The sequence below is a fragment of the Rhipicephalus sanguineus genome, unplaced genomic scaffold (assembly GCF_013339695.2).
Source record: "Rhipicephalus sanguineus isolate Rsan-2018 unplaced genomic scaffold, BIME_Rsan_1.4 Seq748, whole genome shotgun sequence".
In the NCBI taxonomy this organism is placed as follows: domain Eukaryota; kingdom Metazoa; phylum Arthropoda; class Arachnida; order Ixodida; family Ixodidae; genus Rhipicephalus; species Rhipicephalus sanguineus.
The window spans coordinates 52,935-79,999 of NW_023615897.1; the positions used below are offsets into that span (position 1 = coordinate 52,935).

Below are 27,065 nucleotides of genomic sequence, written 5' to 3' on the forward strand. Positions count from 1 at the left end.
CACACTCCAGACATATGTGCAGCTTAGACATTTACTGTTTGATGAATTTGTCAACACCTGCAGAATCTCGTAGGTGTCATTATCATCACCCAGAATGACGAACTTAGTGTGCAAAGAGTTTAACGATTTAAGACACAAACATTGACCGATGAGAAGTGTATATATTTCATTCTGTAAAAAAAAACGCTCCAAGCCAACTTTTTGTTCAATGCAGTCGACGGTTGACGATATAAAAAATATGTTTGATCACAAGTCGAGCAACAAATGTTTGATTGCATAGTTGAGTATATAAATCCAGCAAGCGGGAAAATCCTGAGAGCGCTTGGCGTGATATTGAAGAGGAACTTGTGCAGCAGGCCGTCACCTCCAGTTGACGCCCAGTTGTAGCAGATCTTGGGCATGGCTCAGTGAAGCAGATCTGAAAAACAAGCAGAACATGCGCCAGTGAAAGATAATGTGAACTTGTTGACCATGATGAACCTGTCAGGTTAACGATATCCCAGCAAAACGTGTACTGTGATATCCCAGTGAAACTTATGTATTAAAATACTCAGCACAACACTGAGGATTGTGCAAATATTCTGTATACTGTAGACTTCCTATTCTTACTCTAATATTAATTTCTCTCATGTCACTCATGCTTCGTAGCAAGTCCTCCTGGGAAAAAAGAAGTATTCAGGCTAAGTAGTTATTGATGACCTTGATCATGAGAAGGACATTTGGTCATAAAATGTATCCTATCAATTTTGTTCAAAGGCAGCATATAATGAGCATACAACAAATCTAACAGTACTAGCTTACAGGACTGCAAAAAAACATATATTGGGAGTACAACGAACTTGAGAGACAGCTAAGGCTGCGCATCGGCAAAAAGTGTACAGTAACAATTATGTCTGCAAAAGAAATAAATGCAGTTGACTATAGTAAATTGAAGCGAAGATATTCAAAGGATATTGAAGGAATGAGATGGGTTCAGCTGACACTAAGACAACGGAAGACCCTTGTAGAGGTCCTGCACTAGACAGAAGCAGTCGATCGTGATCTTCGGACAGCAGAACCTTATGATACAAAATGGGTCAAACAATTTGGTTGCATGCTCTAATCTTGAGTAACATACTACTCGCCTCCATCCAAAAATAACAAACATACTTTGTGATGCTTTTTATAGTCCAACTCTATTCCTTTTTTATCACCCACTGATCCCGGTGATCATGTAAATGGAGCGCCGCTCAGACCATTGATAAAGTACAAATGGCATGACATCGTAAATGATTTATGTTATTCCTGCCCACGATTCCGCATGAATGACTCGCGAACAGGTCAGTCTTAAAAATGCGTTGGAGTATTGCTGTGCAGTACACTAACACAAATGTACTACTAATAAATGTGTGTTCTTGTTAACAACAGAATGTCCTCTAGGATTACAGTGCCTGTTGGTTGAACACAGCACGGACATGTATGCCCGGTAGGTTTCATTAAATCACACTGCCTTACCCGAGTGCTTCGCAGCTTTAGACACGCGGGGAAGCCTCAGTAGTCGCCCCCTGCTGTCGGGTCCACAATCACTTGCTTCTCAAACGCAGGCTGAGCAACCCAATAGAGAGCATCAGCATATATTTCCGTGCGCTGCGTCATCTGCAAAACACGTGACGAACATTTTGAACCGACGTGTCATCAAATGACTGCCACAGAAAGTCCGGAATCGCAGCAGCACGCTACTCACCCCTGAAGCCCCAGGTGTCGCGGACTTGTCGGCACAAGTTTAAGTCCACTCGGTGATCAATAGGCCATCGTTGATTCTCGAGAGGCCCTGGACCGAGGTAAAAATGATATAGCTCACAATTTGGTCCTCGACAGAGATGTTTAAAGGGGCCCTGCAATGCTTTTGAGCATGGTCAGAAAACGCTGCCGATCGGTAGTTGAGACTCCCGAGAACACGCGAGCCCAGACATTATAGCGCAGCACACGGCCTGGAATATACAATTAATTCTCAAAGATAGCTAGAAGTCGCTCCCTCTTCTCTCTTCAAATGATGCCACATGCACAAATTACTGCGCCATATACCCAAAGTGCACGGCCGTTGACTTATTTGAGTATCGTGAGCTGCATAGTTACTGTGGCTGCCGTATACCCACGTGCATGCTTGCAATCACTCTGAAAGTAAGCTGCACATTCAAAGAAAAAAAAAGAAAAGAAAAAGTGCTCGAGGTTATGGCATTGCGCTGACGAAGGGACACATCTCCTTGCCCCCCTTGTCATCTCCCTCCCTGCATAGCTTTCAGCGCGCTCACTGGTACGGAAGGAGAAAGAAAGTGCTTCAAGTGTGCGACAGATCCCTGTAACTCTGCTCGCACTAGACGAATTCCAACAATTTTTGCAGCATGTGATTCATGCAGCATCATGTGCTAAAAGTGAGACTATTCGATTATAACTCAGAAAAGTGTCGCAGGGCCCCTTTAAGAGAAGTACACGCTTCCAGTTCGTGAAGCTCTTTTTCTCGACTGAGAATGATGCCTATTAGCATTTATTTCTTCACTTAGATACAGGGTTTTAAGTTCATAACTGCGCAGTAGGCTATCAGGAATGCCTTATTCGAAGGCTTCTGATTATTTTGTATGAGCCAGGTTTTTTTTAGGTGCACCTAAAGCACAGTAACAAGTGTTCTTGCACCTCGCTCCTATCACAAATGCGACTGCTGCGACCAAGGTTCGAACACGCCGTCTTGTGCTCGGCAGCCTGTTGTGAGCCTTAAGGGTCATTCCAACCGCCAATTGACAGAGGTCACGCAATCGATAAGACTGGTGACTATGAAGTGACTCCCTGCGGCTGATTTTCTTGCCAGCTAGGATGACCTGCCCGTAGCCAAACTGAAATGCCTCACAATTGGCATTATTCACGTCTGCTCACGCTGCCATCACCTTGTAAGACAAGCAGAGGTTCTGTTCCAGCTCATCTGATTGGTGCATAACCTTTGCGACTGCAGTATATAACAAGAAGCGACTTATCCATGACAGTTCATGGTGATCATTTGCTACTAGCCAAAACAGGTCGCTTTGCGATCAAGGACCATATTCCGAGATGATCACTTTTGGCGACCGTGTCACTCTACAAGACATACCATCTTGCGTGTCCACTGACTGAAGCGACTATACTTGCTCACCTTTCGTCAGCCTGCCAACCAGCACACACTAAAAGCGATTTCAAAAAGTGATCGTCTCTGAATATATGGCCCCAACTCGGCCACACACCACTGCTAGCTACTGATGACCAAGGGCAATAAGGTTTTGGCATGTTAGAAAGCTTGTATTAGCAGAACTAATTGTATACAGTGAGAACAAGTGAACTTACAGGTGTGCGGCTTCCATCAGGAGCAGTCACGTAACTGGAACCTGCACCATTGCATGAAGAAACAGTGCTTCATGTGACGAGAGAAGCGTTTCGCGTATCGTTCATAAGCAGCTCACATTTCCAGCGTCTTTTATGTATGAGCCTTAGCAACATGTAGGATGAAAATGTGTTAGAAACTATGTTACAGCAAGACTCCTACTAGAAAATGGTTCACCTGAATCAAGCAAATATGCAACTGTGAAACTATAAGCATGCTTATTGCATGCTTGTACTTGCATATAAATGCTTTCTTTGGCTTTTATATTTCATAGCTTGCGATTCACTGCAATGACACTTCACAATTACAGGAACAAATTTTTTGTGCCTATCAACATCAAAGTAGCGGTAGTAAGAGATCAGGAAAAGATGAACATGAAATTATGTACTAAATAGTAATAGAACAAAGTGGTGTACACACCGTAGAAATGTCCAAAATCCCGGTGAGCTAGAGAGAGAGGAAAGAAACGTTAACGACTGTGGAAATCTGTAGATAATGAGGAAGTGTCGAGGTGTGTACATTTATGGTGTGTGTGGGCTAACCTTACCCAAGCAAACCTCACCTTGCTTCTTGTCACCAGAAGTGAATTCTCGAGGAAATACTTCCTGCGAGAAAAAGAAGAAAAAATTAAAAAAAAAGGTATGATTGACTTGTCTCGTACTTCAGGCATTTTTCTACTGGGCATCTTTCAACGAATGAAAGCACTTCATTTTAGGACAAGCTGATTATAAGTGACTTGTACATGCCGAAAATATAAACTGCCTGTGAAACAGCTGCGGTTTCAGTTGAGCACGTTTTTTTTTCTTTCATAACTGTAAACGAACTGATCAATCGACTTACCGTTCCCACCCTGTTGATGGCACACGTAAAGTAGCTGTTGGCAATGGCGGCATTCCTGGCCTCGACGTGCCACAGCGGCTCGCTCAGTCCGACACTGTCGCGGATGGGTTAAACACAACCTCCGCTCCGTTAGCACCATACATGAGCCAGTTGAGGGGGTGATGTCTTCCGTAGCAGATGTTGATGGCAATCTTGCCTACAAACACATTACGCACTGAACCATGTTGCCTGCCAGACTGCTACGGTTTTTAACGGCACAGTGAAAGCACAGCATGTATAACATAAGTTCATTGAATGTTTTCATAGCACTGTTCCAAGCAAGGAAAGGCATTTGAACTTCAGGTTGAGATAAGGAGTAGGTTGGATGAGATGGTACCAGTTTATTTAGAAAAAAAAACCAAAAAAACCACGCATCTCTACGAAGTGAATCATGACAAGTGGGCAAAGCTCTGGGTATCGTATGGGTAAGTAATCGTGCGTTGCCTCTATAATGTAAACTGAGTGACATAAAGAGTCGACAACAAAGCTAGGTCCCAAGTCCATAATGTCTACGTTGAAGTCGCCGACTAGTGTAAAGTTTTTGGGCTTGTAAGTATTTTATATTCTGTCACAATTATGATTGATGTTCATCTATTGTAAACCTTTTTTCTTATTCACATGCACACATATATGTTTCGACTATAGCAACGGTTTTCGATATACTATGACAGCGGACAGTCAGAGTGTACAGCAAAGCTAGGTTCTAAGGTCCATAATGTGTACGTTGAAGTCGCCGACTAGTATAAAGGGTTTATGCTTGTAGGTGTTTTATATCCTCACAATTATGATTGATATTAGTCTATTGTTAAATCTCATGTTAAGATTTTACACGGTGCTGTGCCGTGCGCATGGACGCCATACAGACAAGCCTCGGCTTAAGGCGCTTCGCCCATAAAAGGTGTGTGAAACGAAAGACAAGGCGATGAAGAAAGATAAAACACAACAAGCATACAGTCTTCCATCCTGTTTTTGGTCCTATGTATCCTCCAGAACAACTGTATGGTATCACCAGAGCAATAAGCATAATGCAATAATGCAGTCCCAATATTTCTTTGCCATGTACTTCAGTTTCCCTCAAAGCACCAACATCACGCTGTCAACACTGGCACAAAAACACACACTAGATGCGTGAGAAAACTCACTAAGTGACCTGTACTTTTTAAATAGCATTCATCAAAAAACTGGAATGCAGGTACTAGTATTTATGAAATCACAAACAGGGTAGGGTGAAAGAAGTGAAACTTTTGTTGTTGCTCCATAATGTATATTTGGCTATATCCGGTATCATATTAGAGGTCAAGCAAACAAGTCTTACCAAACTGTGTCTGGAATACCGGATGTCCTAGTTTTGACTCCATGTAATAAGTGGACTGGAACAAAAAGCTCTTGGTTAGGGTTTATTTGCACATCAGTTGTAGCTGTACTTGGCAAGCGAATTCAGGCATGCGGTTTGAAAAACAAAAGCCTTCACTCGTCTGTTGTTGTGGCATAGCATACTTGCGAAACCTCACCTCATTAAAGTCGCCCACTCGTGGGATGTGGTTCTTGCGGGACTTCCCCAGAATGGCTCCGCTGTTCGAGACCACTACGGCGTTCCAGAGAACGTCGGAGTCGTCGCGCTCAAGGATTGGGCAGATCACCACCATGTTGTGCTTTTTAGCCATCTGAAAATGATGAGTTAATGTCATGAAAGAAGTCATTGAACAAAGAACGTCGCTGGGGCCAACACTTCAGCAATGGGACTCATCTTTGCCAGGTTTACTGTATCATCGTGACATGGTTAAACAAATTCTGAGAAATAATATGGTTGAAATGACATTAAAATGACATTCACTCTTTCGTAAAAGCACGAAAAGATAAACCAATATCGACCAAACATTTCTGACATTATTTTAGTGTCGGTTTTAAACCCTAAAACACAATGGCAAGTGTCAGGGTTCCCGATCTTTTACTACGATTGTACTAGTCTCTATGGGTGTGTAGTGACGTCGCAGGAGAATAGCACACTGTCTCTGTAATCTGCTATCGCACACAAGTGGGACCAGAGTAATCATGTGGACCACCTTATTTTTGCCATTGGGATATGTTGTCGCAATATTGCTACATTGATGAATTTTGTTATGCCTGGATAATGCCACTGATGCCTGGTCTAGAATATTGAGATGTTTATTGTTTGTTTTTCCCCCAAGTTAAAATGTCTTATAAACATTTCGCTACCTTTGCACTTACTATGTGCCAGCTGAGAACCCTGTGGTAGAGAGTTTGTAAAGGTTTAAAAATATCTTGGCACTCCTTTAAAGGGTACTTTTTGAACATGGCCAGAAAATGCTGCCGATCGGTAGTCAAGGCTCCTGCGACATGTGAGTCAAACATTCATAGCACAGGCCGCGGCATGGAATCTACAATTAAGGTTCAAAGTTAGTTAGAAATCGCTCGCTCTTTCCTCGACAAATGATGCCATAAATGCAATTTCGCTTACAGCCATTGGCTGATTTGAGTATCGCGAGCTAGCTACACAGTTACCGCAGCTGTCGTGGGGTGCTGCGACATGCCTGTGCTGCAATCTATAGTGATAGAATTACACACGATATAGAATTACATCAGCATGCTTGTTATCACACTGAAAGTGAGCAGGCGTTCAAAGAAAAAAGAAAAAGTGCTCAAGGTCATGATGCACTGCGTACGGGCATAGCTTTTGCCCTTTTGTCATCCCCCCCCCCCCCTGTAGCTTTCAGAGCACTCGCTGGGTTGAAAGGAGAGAGAAAGCGCTTGAAACATGTGACACAGATCCCTGTAACTCTGCTCGCACTTGACGGATTCTGAAAATTTTCACAACAGTCGATTTGTGAGGCGATAAACCCCTACAGTGAGATCATTCGATGATTACTTGGAAAAGTGCTGCAGAGCCCCTTTAAACTAATGATTTTAACTGTTGCACATAAAGCACAGGAAAGTTCTCTATGCTAATGATTTTAAAGATACTAATAGAGATAAATATCTATAGATCTGTTTCGTAAAGGGAGTAAAAGATCACCTGCTGACAGAGTTGAACAGATGGGCCGTGCTCAGCAGATTCTGCAAACTCGCACCAAGGCGTTTCTCTCTGGTGCAAAATGCAAACGGCATGTCTGAAAGTAAAGAGTGTGAAATTGAAAATTAACTCGTACAATCAGCACGTGTCAACACGGATAGCAGATACAGGCATGATGGCTTGATTAGATTTTTTGTTTACTGTAGCAGTATCGGACACCGAATTGACTTGACTTCTGGCTCTTTCTGGGTTCAACAAAGCAACACACAGCACTTTTGTAATTTTGCTTGTAAGCAGTTAAGCATAACCCAGCGTTTTTCGTATCTGTGACTGATTTTCTCCCTTGCTCTGCACTGTGATATGTGCTCTTTTGAAGATTCATTTTTAACAATGTTTTTTTAAACTGCTTTATGAAGTCCGCTAAGAGTGCAGTCTTGTTCGTTGACGGCGTCCTCAACAGACAGCTACAAATGGCTATAACACAGATAAGGATAACCAATTACAAGCAATTCTTGTGTATGCATGACACAGAGCTATACACTTTATATCTCACAAGTGGCCCCTTTGAAAATCCTTGAAGCCCTTTCTTTTATTCTTAAAAGTTTCCAGTTGTGAAGTTCAACCGTTCAATGATTGAGCCACTGAGATGAGATAACAGCCGATAGAGACTATGCAGTGCCGATGTTTTCAGAGCTCTTAAAAGTTTCCTGGGCAGCTGACTTGGTGAACTCTGGAAAAGCAACCACCGGTCTTGCGTAACTCTGCATGAAAGGGATAATTGACAACCACCCGATTGTAAGCCGACGCCACAAGTAAATCTTCTAATTGAAGAAAAATCCGTCCTTTTCCGGGGATCGAACTCAGGACCAACGCCTTTGCGGGGCAGTCGCTCTACCAATTGAGCTAACCAGGACGCAAGCAGTTGGCAGCGCGAGGGAGAATCTGTCAACAAATCAAAGTACATGGACACCATATTGCAAATGAGTTCAGCAGAATCCTGCAAGGTGGCGGAAGGTTATGAAAGGGATGATTGACAACAACCCGATTGTAGCCAAAGCCACAAGGAAATCCATATGAATTTCTCAGAAAGAGAAGCTTTTAAAAATTGTTACTTACACCTTTTGTAACCCTTCCGCCACCTTGCAGGATTCTGCAGAGCTCATTTGCCGTAACTCTGCATGCATTTACATTTAGCAGTCTTCGCATATTACTCACGCCATGTCTCCTGGAAGCAGATGACGTTCAACCCCGCACAGCGCAGCTGCCTCGACAATGGTCTCGATGCGGCGGTGCAGCGGCCTCCCGCTGGGCGGCCACCGGTTCAGTCGTGGGCAGCACGATGCGGTTCTGCACCAGGCCCAGGCGCACGACTCGCGGCGGCCGCGTCTCCTCCTTCTCGGCCGTCATTTTGTATCCCTTGAGCTCGAACTTGTGCTCTTCAGCCATTGCAACAGCCTCGCGATCAAGGTCGAGAGCTCTGAGACAAAGGAATGTTACACACCGACTAAAACAGGAGCACCAACGTCTTCCGCTATACTACTTTTATACACTACAGTCGAACCTGCATATATCGAACCCACATGCAGTTGTTGAGCTCCTTTAAAGAGACACTGATGTAAGAGACAATTGTGTATAATAGACACCATTGCGCCAACATCAAAAGCGGACTTGATCAGCAAATGAAAATGTGATAGCCTGCTTACAAGAGGTCCCTCATATAAGGGAGAAGAACTGCTCCGTGGTGTGTGTCTACAGTATAACGAATTATTCTGTATAACAAACAGCTGTAATATCCCCTTTAATATATTTTCGATATATAAATATCTTATATATTAAAGGGCCCACATATTAAACTTTTTTGCAATTTCTTTCAGACTTGATATACCTGAGTTCGGCTGTCGACACTCGCATAGACAGGGTGGGGTTTTCGGGGATTGGGGGGTTCAAGCCCGCTCCCCACCTCGAAATTTTTCAGCTTTGCGTGTGTATATACATGTATATATAGGCACACATACAAATGCATGCACGAACATACATAAAGTATAGTTGAACACCCCCCCCCCCTGAAAAAAATTTCTGGCTACACTAGTGGCCGATGGCTTGAGTATGCGTCAGCGTTGTGGGACCCCAACCATGTTACATTAACCCAAAACATCGAGGCAATACAAATGCCCCGCTTCACTTTATCTAATTACCACAGAACACCCAGTGTAATCTCCATGAAAGCACTGCTACAACTTCCTTTACTTGCTGCTCACAGGAAATATTCCCGTCTACGTTTTCACCATAAGATTTACCATCATAACCTATATCTGTCTTAATTGTTGATACATGCCGCACCTCTCATATGAGCCCGTCTCAACCATCGTCAGAAAGTTCATGTTCCCAAAAGTAACACCCATTCATTTTCAATTCTGCCTAAGACTGCTAGAGATTGAAACCACCTTCCTAAGTCTATAACGACAATACATGACCCCATATATTTTACAACTTCCTTAACTAATTAATTAGCTCGACTTTAGCCATTGTTTAATTTTATCTCTTTCTTGTATCTGTGTGTTGCCTTATATATTTACATATATATTATTCTACTTAAGTATTGCTGCTATATTGTGAACCCATATTAGGTTCTCAATTTTTTTTTTCCCCATTTACTATATTCATGTACGATAGCCCCTTCCCTCTGTAATGTGCTCTGTACCCTGAGGCTAAAATAAAATAACAAAAAAAAACGCTGGTGGGTTAGCTGGCTGGGATTCACGATAACACAGGGCGCTGTGTGCACATCACAATTTTCTTTTCTGTGCCCCATTCACGCAGCCTTGCTGCAATGTGTTATATCTTGAGTGCACGAAAATTGCTGGTGGTGAGGCAGGGATGGCACGAGCGTCTACAAGAAATTATGTTTGGGAGCACATATGGTCCCGCTCATGACAGAGAAGTAGTAAAGGACCCTTCATCAGTTGGTACTGAGTGATGACAGGGCAAGGTTGAGGGTATGCGCTTTATCTTATTCTATAGTTACAGTACTACCTGAAACATTAGAAATTTTTTTAGAGAATTGACCAAGCCATTCATTCTCCTTTTCTTCTGTAGCGCAGGCCACCATTATGCGTGTTATGTGCTTACGACGATCGTAGATGCGTGTGTGGATGGTTGATTATAAACTCGTACCATATGTGCCTGGCGATCTCTGGCCATAGCCGGCTATTGTGCCAAAGAAAACTGCATTAATAATAAAATAATTTACACTACAGCATCATGGTCCGTTTGGTCAACAAATACAAAAAAAAAAGTGATACTAAGCGGGTGACTGCATTTCTCACTCTGTTCCGTTTTTATTTAACAAACATAATACAAGAAGCACAGTATGAAATAGATGTGGCTGAAAGAACAAATTGAGAATTGCGTCATACAGCACATAGGCTTTCTGCGTCATGCTGGTTTCTTGCTTTTTACTCCACAGCGATCTCAATTTCCTTTCACTTAACCTTGTGTCCCTAAAAGGTATATGTTGCATTAATTTTCTCTCCAACAGAGCAAGGACTTCTAGGAGTATCAGCTTTTTTTTTTACATTTTTAATTAACAATGCTGTTCACTTAATTTTGCCCTAAAATATATTACAATCTTTGTTGACTGACACTAATTATACATTACAGTGGCAGTTTAATTTTTGTCGACCCTCTTTTTGCCATGTGTATCCTTTATAGTGCATGAGTGATCGGCCAAGCGCAATGAATCTGGCAATCTTCCCAAGAATTACGCAGTGATCAAGACACCATACAGGGATATGGCTGCATGCCAAGACAGGTGGGAACTTGCCCTCATTAAAAAAAAAAAAAAAAAAATATATATATATATATATATATATATATATATATATATAAAATAGAATCGAAGAAGCATACATTGGGCAATACAGATACAGCATTAATAATTCCAGCAGATATGTGCACTTGAGGCACTGATTCAGACGGCAGGTTCTTTGAGTGTTTATTTCTTTTTCTTTTTTCCGCCTCGCCACAACTGTGCACGTAGCGCCCTTAATTCTGATGCTAAAGTTCACAATTTTTCTAAAATTGATGCTACCGGTAGATATATACAGCCTTCTAAAACCTTTCAAAAAAAAAGAGAAAGGCTTTTTCATCACCTAGTACTCTCACTTCATACATTGGCTGTAAACACCTAACAAAAATATCACAGGAAGAAGGGATGTCTACGCCGTCAAATAATTAATGCTACAATTACTACTCAACGCTGGTATTATAAAAAGTCAGTCGGTAGAAATAAATGCGGAGCCACTAGATGACAGTGCTCTCATTTAAAGCATTTAGGCACTACCATCCGCACGCAAGCGCGTCGCTTTGAGCGTCCGGGGAAAGAAACTGTCCCGATGTCACATAACAATATATAATACGTTGTAACTCTCAACCACGACGTGGCTTCGATATGTGGGTCAAGACGCGCGACTGCCACCTCACACGTCATGCCGGCCCGAACTGAGCGATCAAACGCCGTCGTCATGGAGTACTCACGCGCATTCTTTCCGTACAGAACTCCGCGGACTTTCTGAAGCTCTTCCGGCGGCAGATGCTCCGTGAGGATCTTCTCGACGCTCTCAAACTCCTGGCTGGCCATTTCCCTCGCCGTGCTTCGTAAGATGTCGCGCAGCAAACTTCGATGTGAGAGTACGGAAGCTGCCGGCGCACGTAGTGGTATGTCCTACGTCTCGACTTCGGGGCCGCTGACAGTGGACTGTGGCCGCGCGCGTCGTGCGACCCAATTGCCAGAAGGCTGAGCCGCTGGCGAAACCTGTTTGACCTCGGGAAGGGAAGTTCAAGCTCACTTGCGCAACCTTTAGATAGACCTAAGCGCCTGTCGGGGTCTTGCTCCCAGCGGCGACGGGTCGGATGCAGCGGCGTTGGGAAAGAAGCGAGAGTGAGCGTCTGCTGCTGCAAGCTTGCGTCTGCTTTTCGCTAGATGACACCGCGTTCTTCGCGGTGCGACTATTTTCTACCGCTATGCCTGAGCGTCGTCTGCTACACGCTTCTATAAGGCGGCTAGCCCTGTACACTGGCGCGAATGTGCTTGGAAATAATGTTTGGTCAAACGTAAATCATAATTGGTTTTGTGGGACGTGCCCTCGGAAGTAACAGAATGCAAAGAACTTTGTACGCGCTGGCAGCAACGTCAAAATGAAGCGTGCTCCGGGTAAAAGTGAAGTCCGAACAAGCAGATACCACCAAAATGTTTACCGCTGACGTCCTAATAGCTGCTTTTAAAATATAAGAAATCAGATATTGCTCCAAGAGTAATATTACATCCTAAAGCTCTTAAAGTTTGCAACAAACTACTACATAAACGAACGCTGCCAGCGCACCCATAACATACCCATAAACAAGAACAAAAAGTGCGCCTTGCAGCCTCGCAGCAGGTAATAAATGTTAAAATTAATTATTTGGTTTATAAAATTAAATGCATTTTATAAAAACAAATAATATTTTTGTTTTTAATAACATAAATGGTGAATATTGTAATATTTTTTGTTGTTTGCTGCGGTACCAATGTTTACAGCGGGAAACGTACCGGTAACGTTGAAGACCCGTGCGATTTTCTGGTGTTTCTCGCAATCCGTTTGAATCCGCTCGATTTCGGTTAAACTTCCTTCGGATAAATTGATCCAGCATGTCGATCGGCGTGCCCATCAAAGTTCTGCACGAAGCCGAAGGGCACATCGTCACCTGCGAGACGAACACCGGCGAAGTTTACCGGGGCAAACTGGTGGAGGCCGAGGACAACATGAATTGTCAGATGTGCAACATCACGGTCACCTACCGAGACGGACGAGTGGCCCAACTCGAGAACGTCTACATCAGGGGAAGCAAGATACGTTTCATGATACTACCGGACATGCTCAAAAACGCTCCCATGTTCAAAAAAGCCGGTGCCAAAAGTGCGACGGCGTCCGCCGGCAGAGGCAAGTCGGCGATTCTACGAGCGCAAGGTTAGTCCGAATTTATCTTCTATTGAGTGCCGTTTGTTTCTTGTGATAGCGATTGAACTATGCGTCTGTCGTAACCCTAACTTTATGTTTGTGAATCGGCGTTCGTGAGATATGTGGTACACCAACGCTCTTGTTTCGTTTTCCCTTGTGTGGAGCTCATAGGTGTAGCTGATATCAGACGTAGCTCATGCGCCTTTAACTTCCCATGTTGAACGCAAAGTGCGCGCATCTACACTGTGTGGATTGTAAATGACAGCATTTGCGAATAAGCAAATTGTTTCAGGCTACTCGATTTATGAACAGCTGTCGTGGCTACACGTAAACCTTGATGCTTGGCTGCTGAGTGAACGCTGTCAAGATTTATGTCCTGCGAAGTGTAATTTCATTAACATTCTGTCTATTTTATCTATAGGCATTAGCATCGCACATTCAACGCATGATTCCATTTCATTGTATACGAGCGTTATTAATTATTATGGAACTATTGTCTTTTTTTGTTGTTCAACCTTTATTGTACTGCATTAGTTCTTGGTTGCACCATTGCATGTATTAAGCTATTCTTGTATTTTATTATTATTATTTTTTTGTGTACTGCCCCTCCTGCTTGGGCCAAGTTGGCCTGCAGTGTATTGCAATAAATAAATAAATAAGCATCGCCTCTCATGTGGAAACTCAAACGGTTCCTACGTTGCCCCCTGCTGAAGCTCGATTGTTCTATGTCCACTGTGAAGACGCATTCATCTCGTACGACACATACTGTTCTCAGAAGCTCCAAATTTTGCTCTAAGTGACGGGCTTGATAATGTCTCAAGACTGAATCTATGAAACGAAAGACAGAAAAAAAAAAGGTCCCAGTAGGTAGGGCAGTGTGTGTATGCTGCGCCTTTTCTGGCTCTTTCATAAAACTGTCGATTCAGATTTCAAATCCAAGCAGTTGTTGCCGAAGCTGCAACTAATGTGACAGTGGTTGACTCCAATGTCGAAGCTCACATGGAAAGTGTTGTGTGAAGAAAGGTTGTAGCGTGGTATTTCGAACTTGATACAATGCGACAATCAACTGAAAGAAGCAACCGTGGGACCTTCCGATTGATTGCCGTGCTGCGGTATGTTCAAAATGTAATACCGCTATGCCCAATCTTCAACCAGTGCCATGTGACTGCGATATCAAGATTGTGTTTGTGTGGACTGGCTGATGCTGTGGTTCCTTATGTGGTTTCTTCGTAAGTTATCTACATTGTCCTGAACATGTGTTCGGAACAATCCTGTCTTGCAGTCCAAACAAAGGCCACTTGAGATTCACAATTTTTTGCAGAGATACGGTTGCGGTTAGGTGGGCATCATAGCTGTTTTTACAATCAATCTGTACACCCTAATCATCATACGGAAAAACCTGCAAATAGACTACTCTGTTATGCTTTCTGTGTGGGTGGGATTCTATGGGGATATCACCTTCGCAGGACTGCCATGCAGTTAAAATAATTCACTTTAGTATTGAAAACCCAGATGCAGGTTTCATATTTATGTGCTCTTAAGGTACTGTTTTACATTCTGTATGTGCTCGCTTGTAGTTTGAAGGTCTTGGTTCTTTCTGCATTGGCCTGTTGCCAACCATCTTCTGCAATTCGCTTTTTTTTACAAGGCATAAATGTGGACAAGTTGAGAGAACACTCTAACAGCCTTTTTTTTTGTTGTTGTTAACTGTGACATATTGGCTCACTATTTATTACAAGAGATGCTTCAATAATGTAGTCAAAACAGAAATAACTGTACTCAAGGAAAAGAACATTTGCTCACTGTAGCGATCATCTACTTGCCATCCCGGAAATTTGAGAAAATGAAACCGATGGCATTGAATGACGGTAGTGAATATAATAGTAAAGTCTTCAGCATCACTTCACAGCTTCCATCATAGTTGCTCGTGACTGAACGCTTTGCGGTGGCACTCACAACCTGAGACTTCTAACTTGCTGAGGTTTAGTGTTATTGACCCAGTGTACGTGGCATGCTCATGGCTGCCTACAAGATGAAGATTCTAACGTTGCGCAAGCAGGGATGATTGTCTACCATCATCATCAACATTACGGAAAAAATAACACTGCCTGACATCCTCTGCATGCAACAAGTCATTTTGAAAGTGGCGAAATGCCCACGGCAACCTGTCGTCATGACCCTAAGTCCTAAGTTACGGTGTCTTTTGGTGAACTGAGGTGACCTAGATTTCGGTGCTTTGGTGCCCCCATTTACATAACATGCGAAATTAATGGAAACGCTGGTATTGCTTTAGATCACATAAATGTGTTGCAAATTCTTTTTTCAGAACAAAACTAGCTTGATATGGAAAGGTTGAGATGAGCTGTTGCTCCTGAGCAATGTTGGGCAAGTGCCTACAATTCACATTGAAAGGTCGACAGCAGTTGCAGCTTGGAAGGAGACGCAGCTGCATTTGGTGCAGCAGATGAATGTGTACCCAGGTGCACAATATATGCACCTCTTCTGGGTGTATTCAAGCCAGTGGTTGGCACTCATACCTTTCATTGACAATTAAAGGGGCCATGACACCCAATTTTCGATCATAAGTTGTGTTATGTGAGGTAATCATTGCGCCTTCAAAAGATGCTGGCGAAATTTCAGCGCATTTGGACGAGCAGTTTAGCTCATTTGGTTGAACAAACACGCAAACGGCCTGAGAGTCAGGCAACACTGGTGCACTCGCGAGCCGTGACGTAACAGGCTGCTTGCTGTGTGAGTGTCTGCATTCTGGTGAACGATTTTCTTCCATTATCAGCTGCGCATGCAGTCGAGCTATTTCATATTTGTTCAGTTTGGTATTGATATTGGACAATTTGCAACGGCTGAAGCTTTGATAGAAGATGGCGGCTCCACTCCATGCAGCACATGTCACGCACGCCATGGCAAAATGGCCATGGCCTGCGGTGGGGAAGAGTTTATTGCCGGCGACTTCTAGGGCTTATTTTGCACTGAAATATTCTTTTGCAGTCCATTTTTCATATATATATATATATATATATAGGCACAATAGACCCTTTACTTCTTGAAGAAAATTGCAACAGCGCGGGAATAAACACAAATGCAAGAAAAGAGAGCTGTCCGTGTCAGCTCTCTTTTCATGCATTCATGTTTATTTCCGCACTGTTGAAATTTTCTTCAAGATCAACTACCAACTTGCCCAAACACTCATGTTAACCTTTACTTCTATTTTTCAATTCCTGGGTGTCCGTGTCATGGCCCCTTTAATTTCGGGGCTGCACAACGACCGATGTAATAGACAACACTGAGCAAGGGCAGGCCTCTTCGTTTGGTTTGTTGAAGCTGCTGTAACCCATACATTGCAGTAAATGGCACTAGCTTTGTCATTTCATTGATAGCTCTTGAGAAGAAAACTATTGTTTCAGCTGTCTCTTCTGGCAATGCTTGGTCTTGAAGGATTAAGAGCAATGTTAATGGATCTTAACTGCTGGGAGCATGCTGTTAATACTGCTGTCATGTGGCAATTATGTCATTTACAATTAATAACATTGGTTTGTAATGTCATTTGTTTGCGGTCGCATGAGAAAATAATGACATTCAGCAAAACGACACAGCAGTGAATGAGCTTATGGAACTCATTCACAACACAATTGGGACTGAATGTATAGTCTGAAAGCCAGGGACGTTTTAAAAGGTAGCTAATGACTCATGTTCTTCTAATAGATTAGCCCTACGACCTGTGAAGAACTGTCTGTGTCGAATTTACACATTTCAAGGCACTCCATATACTATTACAGCAAAAATGTTATAATACGTAGATTCGTGTGTTTTATGGTAATTAATCCTTATTAAATTGTCATTAAATTTAAATATCTATTTATTCTGAAGTCATTCATGTTACGTTTTTGCATAAGTAAAATCAGATGCCATGCTGGAACTATAGGGCAGTTGCTTTTTTGGATATATATATATATATGTGTGTGTGTGTATATATATTTAACAAACAAAAATTATACTTTGACGTGGCTCGCGAAAAGCAGCACGTTGAATGACTTGTTGAGGATGGTAGTGCCTTCTGCAAAGTGATCATATGCAGCAGTACTCTGCAAGATGAAGTTAAATTAAGACACTTTTATTATGCAGGAGGCTCAGTTCATCCAAACCTGAATGTAGCTTGCTCTTTCTTAGCCACCAGTCGACGCAACTAGCAAAAACAACTTGCGTACGCAAATGTGACAATGCACCTCAAAGGCTTAATCGGGGAAAAAAAAAATTGTGTTTTTACACACATTATGCCATTTTTCATTTGTCTTGGCTTGACCTGGTTTATGTTGTGCAGCTGTGACGAATTGTGCGAAACATACAGGCAGATTTTTTGGTGACTTCTTATTGACAAAAATAGCTATTTCAAGGATTCACACTTGTATAACGCAAGTTTCGTTAGGTCGTGGCCCAGGAGGCTGTGATCGCAGTCGCCACTTTCTAATGACAGTTATCGTCGTGTGACAGCATACAGGGAAAATGGCATTAAGATCGCTAAGTGTTATTCAATGGAAATGACGTTGCATTTTCGATTTGACCAGGGATGGGCACATAAGTTGGGTATGACAGCTTGGTTCTCCAAATCATTGCTTTAATTGTAAAGTAAGTGAAAATGTTACAAGATGCAAGAGAATTAGTGCTACCACTGTGATAATATAGCTTGAGTGGCATGTGATGCCTTTTTCATTATTTGTGAATTGTCATTGAAATAATAACAGAATAATGATTACATTGCATTTCAACTTGGAAGAAAGTGCAGCGTAGCTTGTTTACGGGATTTTCAAACAGCAGAGCTCTCTGAACCTTTTGCATTGCTGCTGTCCGTCGGGAGTGTGACTCCCTCTGCACGTGCTCATTTGTGAACGGAGTAGTTCATGGCAGAGCATGACCTCTGTAATGGCAGCATAGCACAGGGATCCTGTGATGCATGAGAAAATAAACTGTCCTATCTTCAAGCTTCGAGTGAAGTTTGGGACACGTTGAAGGGACACTAAAGGCAAATATTAAGTCGACGTTGATTGTTGAAATAACGGTCCAGAAACCTCATAGTGCTACTTTTGTGTGAAGGAAGTGCTTATTTTGAAATAAAATCACGTTTTAGTGGTCCGCATTGCGTTAGCGCACTTCAAATCACCCGCCTGAAAGCGGTGTTTCTCACATCACTGCTGCCGTGCCCAACGTTGCCCGCCTTTACTGCGCGGCAGCGTGCACTAGCGGCGTGCGCCATTCGGACATCCGGCAACATCACATGCGTGAGGCATTTTGTCGAACTTTCTGTCAGAGCGACTTTCACGAGCGCACAAAACACACGCGGCAGTATGCGGTACCGAAACTACCACTGAGACGCGACCGCGTGTGCGAAGCACGTTGCCGGGCGAAGCGCAGTTCGGCGAAAACAGAACCTTTGAACCACGCGTGCAGTTCCCCATGGCAACGCCAAAGAGGTTCTTTTTTTCCATGAATCAAACAGAAATGAACAAGCAGCATTTTATTACGTCTCTTGATGCAAGGAAGGTTCTTTTTTTATTGCAGCTAGTTTGATTATGAGTGATAATTTGTAGTCGAACTCTCTCACGTCATTGGGATCATTTCCAAAATGTACCGCTCGTGGCGCTCATTGTGTGATACATTTAGCTCAATTTCTCAGTAAGTAGGGCATTGCTGTTGATAATATTGCCGTATTAGACGTCATACATTGAGCTTTCACTCTGACATAGATTGTTATTTGCCTTTAGTGTCCCTTTAAGGACCAGCCTCAGCTTCCCCATTGTAATCTAAGTGGTCAATTTGCTGCACCTTTTGTTGCACTACATGCTATGATGATAACATAACTTGCTAATTATGTAAATTTGGCATTTTAGTGTGTAAATTACTCACTCTCACTAAAGTCAAGACAGCCTAAGATTGTATGCTTTAGGTTGAATGATTTTCCTTCAAAACAATAACTAAGAAAGATTTGACCAGTCTAGGCAGCTGTAAACAACAAAGCATCTTTGCATTTCTCTCCTCGGCAGTTTGCAAAGGTGTTCCTGCCAAATCATGAATGTGGTTTCTTTAGTTGGAACATGCGAATGATATTTTCTGATGACTGATTCCTCGGAATTTCTTGTTTGTTTGTTCACCCAGCTGCCAGAGGACGAGGTCGAGCCAGAGCCTTGTTCCAGAGACGGAAATGAAGCGGCTGCCCTCCCCGTTCTTCACATCTTGTGCACACCACCACCTCCACGGCGTCGCCACGAAAGTCAGCATTTGTCGGGTCTACACATGCCAGGTGCATGGATCATATTTTGTGTTGTGTGCAGCTGCCACAGCGTTCATCTCTCATCGGAAAGTGCCGTAACCTCTGGAAGGAATAAAATGTTGTCGGTGAAGTTTACGTCTTTTGGCACGGCACGCTGTGGTGACTCCTCTTCGTCCTTTCCACGCTTCATTTTTTGTGGGTTTTCGTTGCTTTGAGTTGTAAAGAATAAAGAGGAATAAATCGATTTTTTTTATTATTTGCAGAAAAAGTCCTTGCCAGTGATAAGGGAGCGTGCAACAGTGCAAAGCTTGTTCCTAACTGCACTCTGGCACCAACTAATTATGCTCTTCTGTATCAGTAGCCTCAAGCTCAATTCAGATCTCTGGCCACATGCATAAGCACATGGCCAGCTGCAAACTTAAGTCGGGCCTGTCAAAAAGAGCAAGTGTTATGGCATAGGCATGTTGATTGCATTGTAGTGCTTGCACCTATCTATCAATACATCTCTTAGTAGAATGCTCAAGCATTAGTTATCTGTCTTGGGCAGCACCTGTCCTGGTTATCGCAAAGCGTTGAAAAATAAAAAATTACAAGTCATAATTTTTTCAAAGCTAGGCTGTGACATAAAAAAAACATAGCTTTCTTTTTGTTTTCATATTCTGTAAATAGCACTCGCTACACTAATTGCCCTTAGAAGTACTTGTTGCTGGGCTAGTTGGTTCATCATAATGAGGGAAATCCTAGACGCCTAAAGTCAGGCCCGTAACCAGGAATTTTTTTGTGTGTGTGGAGGGGGGCGGGGCACTTGCCGGAAACCTGGACCGTTTGAGAAAAACACTTATTTTCATTATTTTTAGTAAAAACACCTACTTCACCCAAATTTCAGGGCCCTAGCCCCCCCCACCTCTGGCTACGGGCCTGGTACAAGTTCAATGCAAATACAAATAGCGAGCTCAGCCATGCTTTGAGTGGTAACTATTTTGGGAATAAGTACGAACAGCTTACACTCGTGTGATGTCGAAAAATAGCATGTCCAATTAACAGGTCACAAAGAACTCTTTATGCACACGCGCGGGCGTGTTTGACGCATCGAACGAATCTTCATACAATCGCCATATTTTCCGCGCAACGTGAAGGAGGTTAACCGATGTTTTAGCGCCCAGTTTGCTATGACATTGGCCTAAGATCTTTTAGATTTGTCTTTGAAGGGGGATGTTTGCAGCTGAAATGACAGAAGCTACGCAAGCCGTCACGCAAGTGACGTTGCATCGGCCGACGCGCGTCGTGTTGCAGAACCTGGGTCTGGGGTTGGTATTGCGCAATCGTTGTTTACATACCGAAAACAACCGCGTGACTCGTAGAGCAAGTGCGTGTGTGAGGCGCAGTCGCTCATTTTTACGTTGCCGATAACTGGTAGCGCAAATATACGCTTCGGATGGACGATTGAATCATCTTATCGCAAGTTATTTGAGTAGTTTGATACTGAGACTTACTCCGCCGACAAGCGCGCGAGCTGTGAGTGAAGAAGTTGAAGTAGAAATTTTGTGTAGCGCAGTGTGTCTTCATTCGAATTTGCTTGCGTGTCGTGCGAAGCTAGTTGTTTCTTCCTCGTTAACGCTGCTTCGCAGCAGCAAGTTTTGTCGCGCTGGAGAAATTTGCGCGCGGCGTGAAGAAATCGATTCTGACAGCAAGGTAAATACCGGACCACGCGGTTGTGGCGTTTGATGCGCCTTTATTTATCCCGTCGCTCGCCAGTTTTGTTGTGCAACGTTCGCGGCAGGCCTTCCGCGAAAGACCGCGAGCCGTGTCTGAGCCCTTGCGACGAATGTATGACACATAAACATTGGCCACGCTGGGGTGATTAAACTCCCGGCAGTTCAAGAGCATGGGCGCTTGGCCAGCACGAGGAAGTGTTGTGCGACGTTGTGGAAAACCAGCTTTTTGTGCTGCTTAAGTTAGTTAAGCTAAATCGACAGTCTTTGCATGCCCTCCTCGTTTACTGTCGCTCTGTAATGCGTCAATGTGCTTTTCGTGCGTGCCCAAACCACGAGAACTCTGTTTTCCACAAGATAAAGTAGTCCGGCGGCGGTAGCACCCGCGGCGTGTATTCGGGAACTGGCGCTGCTTGCCCCCTTAGCTGTGTTAGGCTTAGGAAGGGGCCCGCAATTGGCCCTTAAGCGATCCCCCCGTATCCGCGCGGGTATTCTACTACTAGAAGGGAAAACAAGTGTAACATAGCAACTACTGTAAATAACCATTCCCTCTCAGATGCCTTGTTTTTATACTTGTGCCTGTGATATTTCCGGACTTCGGCGTTTTGGCCTGTGCGAGAATCGGCCGTTTAGGCCTAGTGGTTCAGGTGATCCACTCAACCCACTTCGTACGCTACGAAGCTGCAATAGTTGTACAATAGTATAAATAGGAAAACAAACCGGACACCTAGGAGGTGAGCGCCAACTTAGGACTGGACTCTTTAAACGGTTTTTTTTGTGTGTGTGAGTGCGCGGAAACAAGAGTGGACAAGTGCTTCAAATAACGTCCCATCGTCCAGCGAACAATCATGAGCGGAGACACGAAGCGGAAAAGCAAGAGCAACACGAGGTTTGTATACCGCCTCTCTTTTAGGATTTCTGCGTACAGCGCTCGGGTTGTCGTGCAGTGCTATCCCGTGGGCAGCAAAACCCCAGCATCTCTGCCGTTTTTTATTTGCCGCGACCCGAAACATGCTTCTCGTAGTAACATGTAGGCCTAGGGTAACCCGTGATCGCGTATGAATCGATGCAGTGTAGCAGCATCTTCGACCCGCGTCTTGGGGTGGCCCCCCGATGCTGAGGAATGCGCTAGTGCAGTTTGTTACAGAGATTGCAATTACGTTATTGCGAGTATAAACGCTCGACTTCTTTATCTCTGTCGCGTGGATGCTCGTGGTACGAAACGCCCCGGTGTTTGTGTGCGTGTGTGGGAAGAAAAGTTCGCGTCGGACTCCGGTCTGAAAGCTACATTAGCATGCGTCCTCGCTTCGCTGCCGCGCTATTTCATGAATTCTTCGTTTCAGCGCGAGCACTCGCGTTGCGATGATTTGCGAACATTCTGCAAGTCTGGGGCCGAAAAAGCGAAATGTTAATATATCTGAACTGCTGCCCATTAGGTGGAATACTTGGCGCTTTGCACCGCGAAGTTGCGTCATTTCGTCGCGACTACGTTTAAACTCGTTTGTTTCACTTTCGTAGCAGGCATTTTAAGAAGCGGTTCTTGCCCTGGAAAGGCCCCTCGTTTGCCGTTTTACGTGATGTAGTGTGTGCAACGTGTAACACAGCTTCCTAGTGACCTCGTTGATGTCCCAAACATTCCGCTTCCAAGGGCGCTCTGTCTCGAAAGGGAACGAAAAGGCGCCTGCGTTTGTTGCCTCTGCACTTGTTCTGGAATGCGACGAAAGTTGAAAGTAGCCACGTATCCATCTCGTGCTCAAAGTGGAACACTTTCCTCCACCCCCCACCCCCCTTTTTTTTGACAAATTGAAATAGTTTCCACCTCAATACAACGACCTTAATGGTTTTCGCTTATGACGCACCTTTGCACAGGTGTAGGCGTAACCTATGTTACTTAAACATTTCGTTCTAGGCAGTGCACAAGATGCTATAATAGTACGGTTGTGCTGTGTAGCATGCGCGTGGCTACCGCCGCTTGTGCTGGTCTAGGGTGCGGCTGTTTTTCAATGGACTGTTAGGTAAAGTTGTGAGTACTACAGACGTCGATCGTTGCCCCCGGCATTTGCCTCGTTTGTAACTTTTCTGTGAAATTCTAGAAAAGTCCCTTAGAACTTCGATTTCGCTTAGCCTTTTAGTGTAATGCGTCAAAGGCAACCACTTTTCCTTTTGTAGAGGACAACCCTTTTGTTGTACTTCGGAACGAGCCATTCTTAATTCAGGCGCAAGGTTATTGTTCATCCCTCCACGAAATGTTCTGTTAAACCTATTCTCGTAAACTGAAGCAACAATTGTAAGAAGTTACACATTCTTCGAAAGATTGTATTTGTAATTGGTAATTCTTGTCTACATAGATGTTATCATACTGTATGGACTGTATGGCTTGCGAAATCGCTTTACTGCCTTGCTGTCAATGAAAGAAAATTTTCAGACAAAGAAACGTGCATTTTCTTTTTCATACTTGATCAAAATTTGGAAAACACTGAAAAAAATTGGTGTCGCTTTGCCGCACAGTGCCTCTGGGAATTTGATTGTCGAGCTATTGCAGGATGCTTTCTACCACTAAATTTTCAAGTTGGATGTCTAGGCAGCAATATTTTGTCTGCGGCACCTTTAATTATTAAATTTGTAATTAAGCTTCTAGCTTCCAACAAACAGAATATGTTCACTGTTTCTCATATAAACACTTCTTGAAGGCCTTGATAATAGGCACTTCTCATTCTGCTCATGTGTGAGTTTAGACATGCATACGTTGCAGTGGCACTGTGTCATTAATTGGAGAAAAGCTTCTCGATTCACTTCAAAAACTGCGCAAGGGAATACACTGACCTGGTCAATGAGGGGGATGGTTTTTTATGTGTAGCACTGAAAAAGAGAGGTAGTAAAAAACCACTAGTTGAAAGTCTAGTGCCCTCTATACTGGCCTCTCTATACTCTGTCCTTGCCCCCCTCCCTTCCACTGTGTTGTTTGACTTATTAGGGCTCATTTACACCGGTCACACTGGGAGGTTGCGTAAACAAGTTGGTCACAAATCTTCTAGCACACTCGGGTAGCAACGCAACTGGTCACGTTTGATCGCTAGGCGACTGTTTTGGATCAATCACTCGTCTGATTTTATAATCATATATGCGAAATCACGCAACATGCCTAAAGAGTCTCGACCAAAAGCAACCGTTTGTGGCCGGTCGCTTTTCCAACCTGGCCGCATTACCTTTCGAGAGCTAAGGCTTGTGAACTAGTTATTAATACTTGTAGTGGTAAGACTCGTAGTGGTCACGCAACCAGTCACAAGTTGTTGCAAATAGTCGCGATTGGTGAAAAAGTGGCAGTTTGGGCCAAGTCACTGGCTGCTTGATTTTTTGAAACTGCACGACTGCTTTCGCAGTCTGCACCAATCAGATGCTCAGGAATTGGACGTCCGCTTGTATGCTATACGAGTTGGTGGTTGCATGAGCATTCATGAAATGGCACCTGTTGACTCATTTCAGTGTGGAAACTGGTTTCACTTGTCGGTGCAAACGTCAGTTGCTCTTTGGTCGCTTGTTTCAACCTGTTGCATGACAGCTGTCAATCGCCAGTGTGAATGAGGCATTGGCCTTGTTGCCTGCAGCTTAGGGGAGCAGTTGTAGCAGAGAAAAGCGAGCAATGTCATCAGAAGGGTTTGTTTTCCTCGTGCCATGGGACACCAGTCTGGCACAGTGTTTGTCCCTGAGTGAAAAAATGAAACAGTGAAAGAAAAATGGAAGGTTGCCATTCATGCTGATAACAGTACATCACATAGCCTTCTAACGCGTGTCCTGTGTATTCCCTTTCGTGTGGCTGTCTTCTGTGCCAAGTATGCAAGCCTAGTAGGAAACCAGCATTTCTCTGGGTTTAGCTGGGCATTTGTCTAAAGGACATTTTGGGGCATGTTTCATGGTGCGCACCGTGTACCAAGGGCTGCATCTTGTCTTCATTTCACTTCCTCACCACCTAAGGTACTTAATGCTGGTTTCACCAGTACTCTTAACAAGTAGGACACTGCTGTAATGGTGTCAAGTTGTATGCGACGTCGCAGGTTGACATCATGTGTGCTTTGCTCACTATAATCGGGTACAGCTTTAAAAGGCAGCGGATGAATATGAGTATGCACTCTAGACCGACATCATGAGCTGGCCAGCCAGTAATCTTTACTCGTGGAGGCTATCTGCAGTCACGTTTTGGTTACCTGGGTGGGGCCTCTCTGGCCTCCTTAAGTTGTGCACGACTATAGGTGAAAGCAGTGGTCGAATCTCTTAGTTCCAAATGACCACTTAAAACCAGTAACAAGTAGCCACGCCCTGATGAATAGTTACAGGGAAGCCGACTTTCGAATTTACCATGCTTGTAGGAACTAGTCGCACAGTGTCTCTGAGGTTTTGAGCTGTGTGTGTTCATTTACATATGTAGTGGCTCCACTGCAAGGACAATGCTGCAAGTTAAAAGGCTTTTCCTTTTAGTTCTCATCAAACAGCAGAGTGTGCTCATTTGGTATGTGAAATTGTAATGTGCAAACATCTTCAATGACTGTTCAGTCTAAATGCATTTTTTGCCATCCACTCTAATGTGTTTATTATATAAGTATTGGATTGCTTCACTGGATTTGAGCGTCATGTCGCCTTGACAGATTTCGCTTTTTTTTTTCTTTTTTTCTTTTGCTTAATTTCAGCAGGCCGGCCAGGTCGAAAGTTTCTCAGGATCGCAAGGTGAGAATGTGTTGATCTGTCTGAAATGCTGGCATTGCCTCTTGGTATTACAGATAGGGTTTTATCATTAAGTTTTTATCTTGTAGCACAAGGTAGTTGGAAGTGGTGGTAGTATGTCTATACATTAAATGAGCAGAAAGGAAATGGGTTTACGTTAATGCAAAGACTTCCTCTGTGCAGCTTGAACAAACTGCAACTTATTCAAGCCTGTGAAGTGTTGAAAATCACTGCAACTTTTTCTCAGAATGACTGGTGTGTGTTAAGTTTCTGCAAAGGCAGTTTCTCACGCCCTTATGCGCTTGTCATGACCTCTCTGTCCTTTGTCAGTTTGTTCACTTCCATTTCCCCTCCCCCATTCTGGGTAATAAACTTCGAGCTATTCTAGTTAGCCTGTCTACCATCCTTTTTTTGCTCTCAGTTGAATTGCTGATGACCACCTTTTCACACTCGCTTTGTTTTTCAGCTCGAAGGCATATACAACAATGCCCGCTTTGTCCACATTGCTGCATCACTTGTGGTAAGTTGCCATTCTTTTTGCTTGTAGTTGTGTATTAAACACCTCTTGCGGCTTTTCTGGTGCAATTGGACAACCATTGCTATGGTGTGGGGTATTCTTTACGCCCAGTCATCTTCAGACAACAACCAAAATGATAAAAATTTAGGCAAACATTGAGGAACACGGGCGTGTCTTTAACAACTGAAACATCTTGGAAGTTAATGACTGCTGGTACAATGGGGAAGGTGCCAGGTGTGTTGTTATATCGTACATAAATATATTACCATGTTAACGAGTAAATGCTGGAATCGATGTGCGAACGAATGACATGGCTGTGTTGTACTGAACGGATGCACTTTCCTGCAAACTACGCTCACAGTCAACGTCCTAAGGCAACAGAATGAATGCTTGTGGAATCTGACCTGTTTGCAATAAGAGAATCGCAACACGCAATAGTACAGATAAACAAAAAGGCATTTATTTTTGCACCTTCAACGGTAGGTTGTGCGTTAGCTGAATTACATAAAGTGGAACACGGTGGTGAATCGAGGAGGTATGACATGCCTC

The 27,065-nt window shown here is 43.6% G+C and overlaps 1 protein-coding gene, 1 long non-coding RNA gene and 1 pseudogene across 2 annotated transcripts; 2 read left to right on the forward strand and 1 right to left on the reverse strand.

Annotated features, from left to right (window-relative positions):
• Window positions 1–404: 404 nt before the first annotated feature.
• On the reverse strand, window positions 405–12,157 carry LOC119378243 (beta-ureidopropionase-like; annotated as a pseudogene).
• Window positions 12,158–12,855: 698 nt separating this feature from the next.
• Window positions 12,856–19,701, forward strand: LOC119378240 (small nuclear ribonucleoprotein Sm D3-like). The gene is made up of 2 exons (XM_037647440.2): window positions 12,856–13,300; window positions 19,457–19,701. Exons 1-2 carry the CDS (start codon window positions 12,982–12,984, stop codon window positions 19,504–19,506), a joined length of 369 nt encoding a protein of 122 aa, XP_037503368.1. The 5' UTR covers window positions 12,856–12,981; the 3' UTR covers window positions 19,507–19,701.
• Window positions 19,702–21,543: 1,842 nt separating this feature from the next.
• On the forward strand, window positions 21,544–26,508 carry LOC119378241 (uncharacterized). The gene is made up of 3 exons (XR_005180961.2): window positions 21,544–22,172; window positions 25,966–26,002; window positions 26,466–26,508. It is a non-coding gene; the product is annotated as an uncharacterized LOC119378241 (long non-coding RNA).
• The last annotated feature ends 557 nt before the right edge of the window (window positions 26,509–27,065 follow it).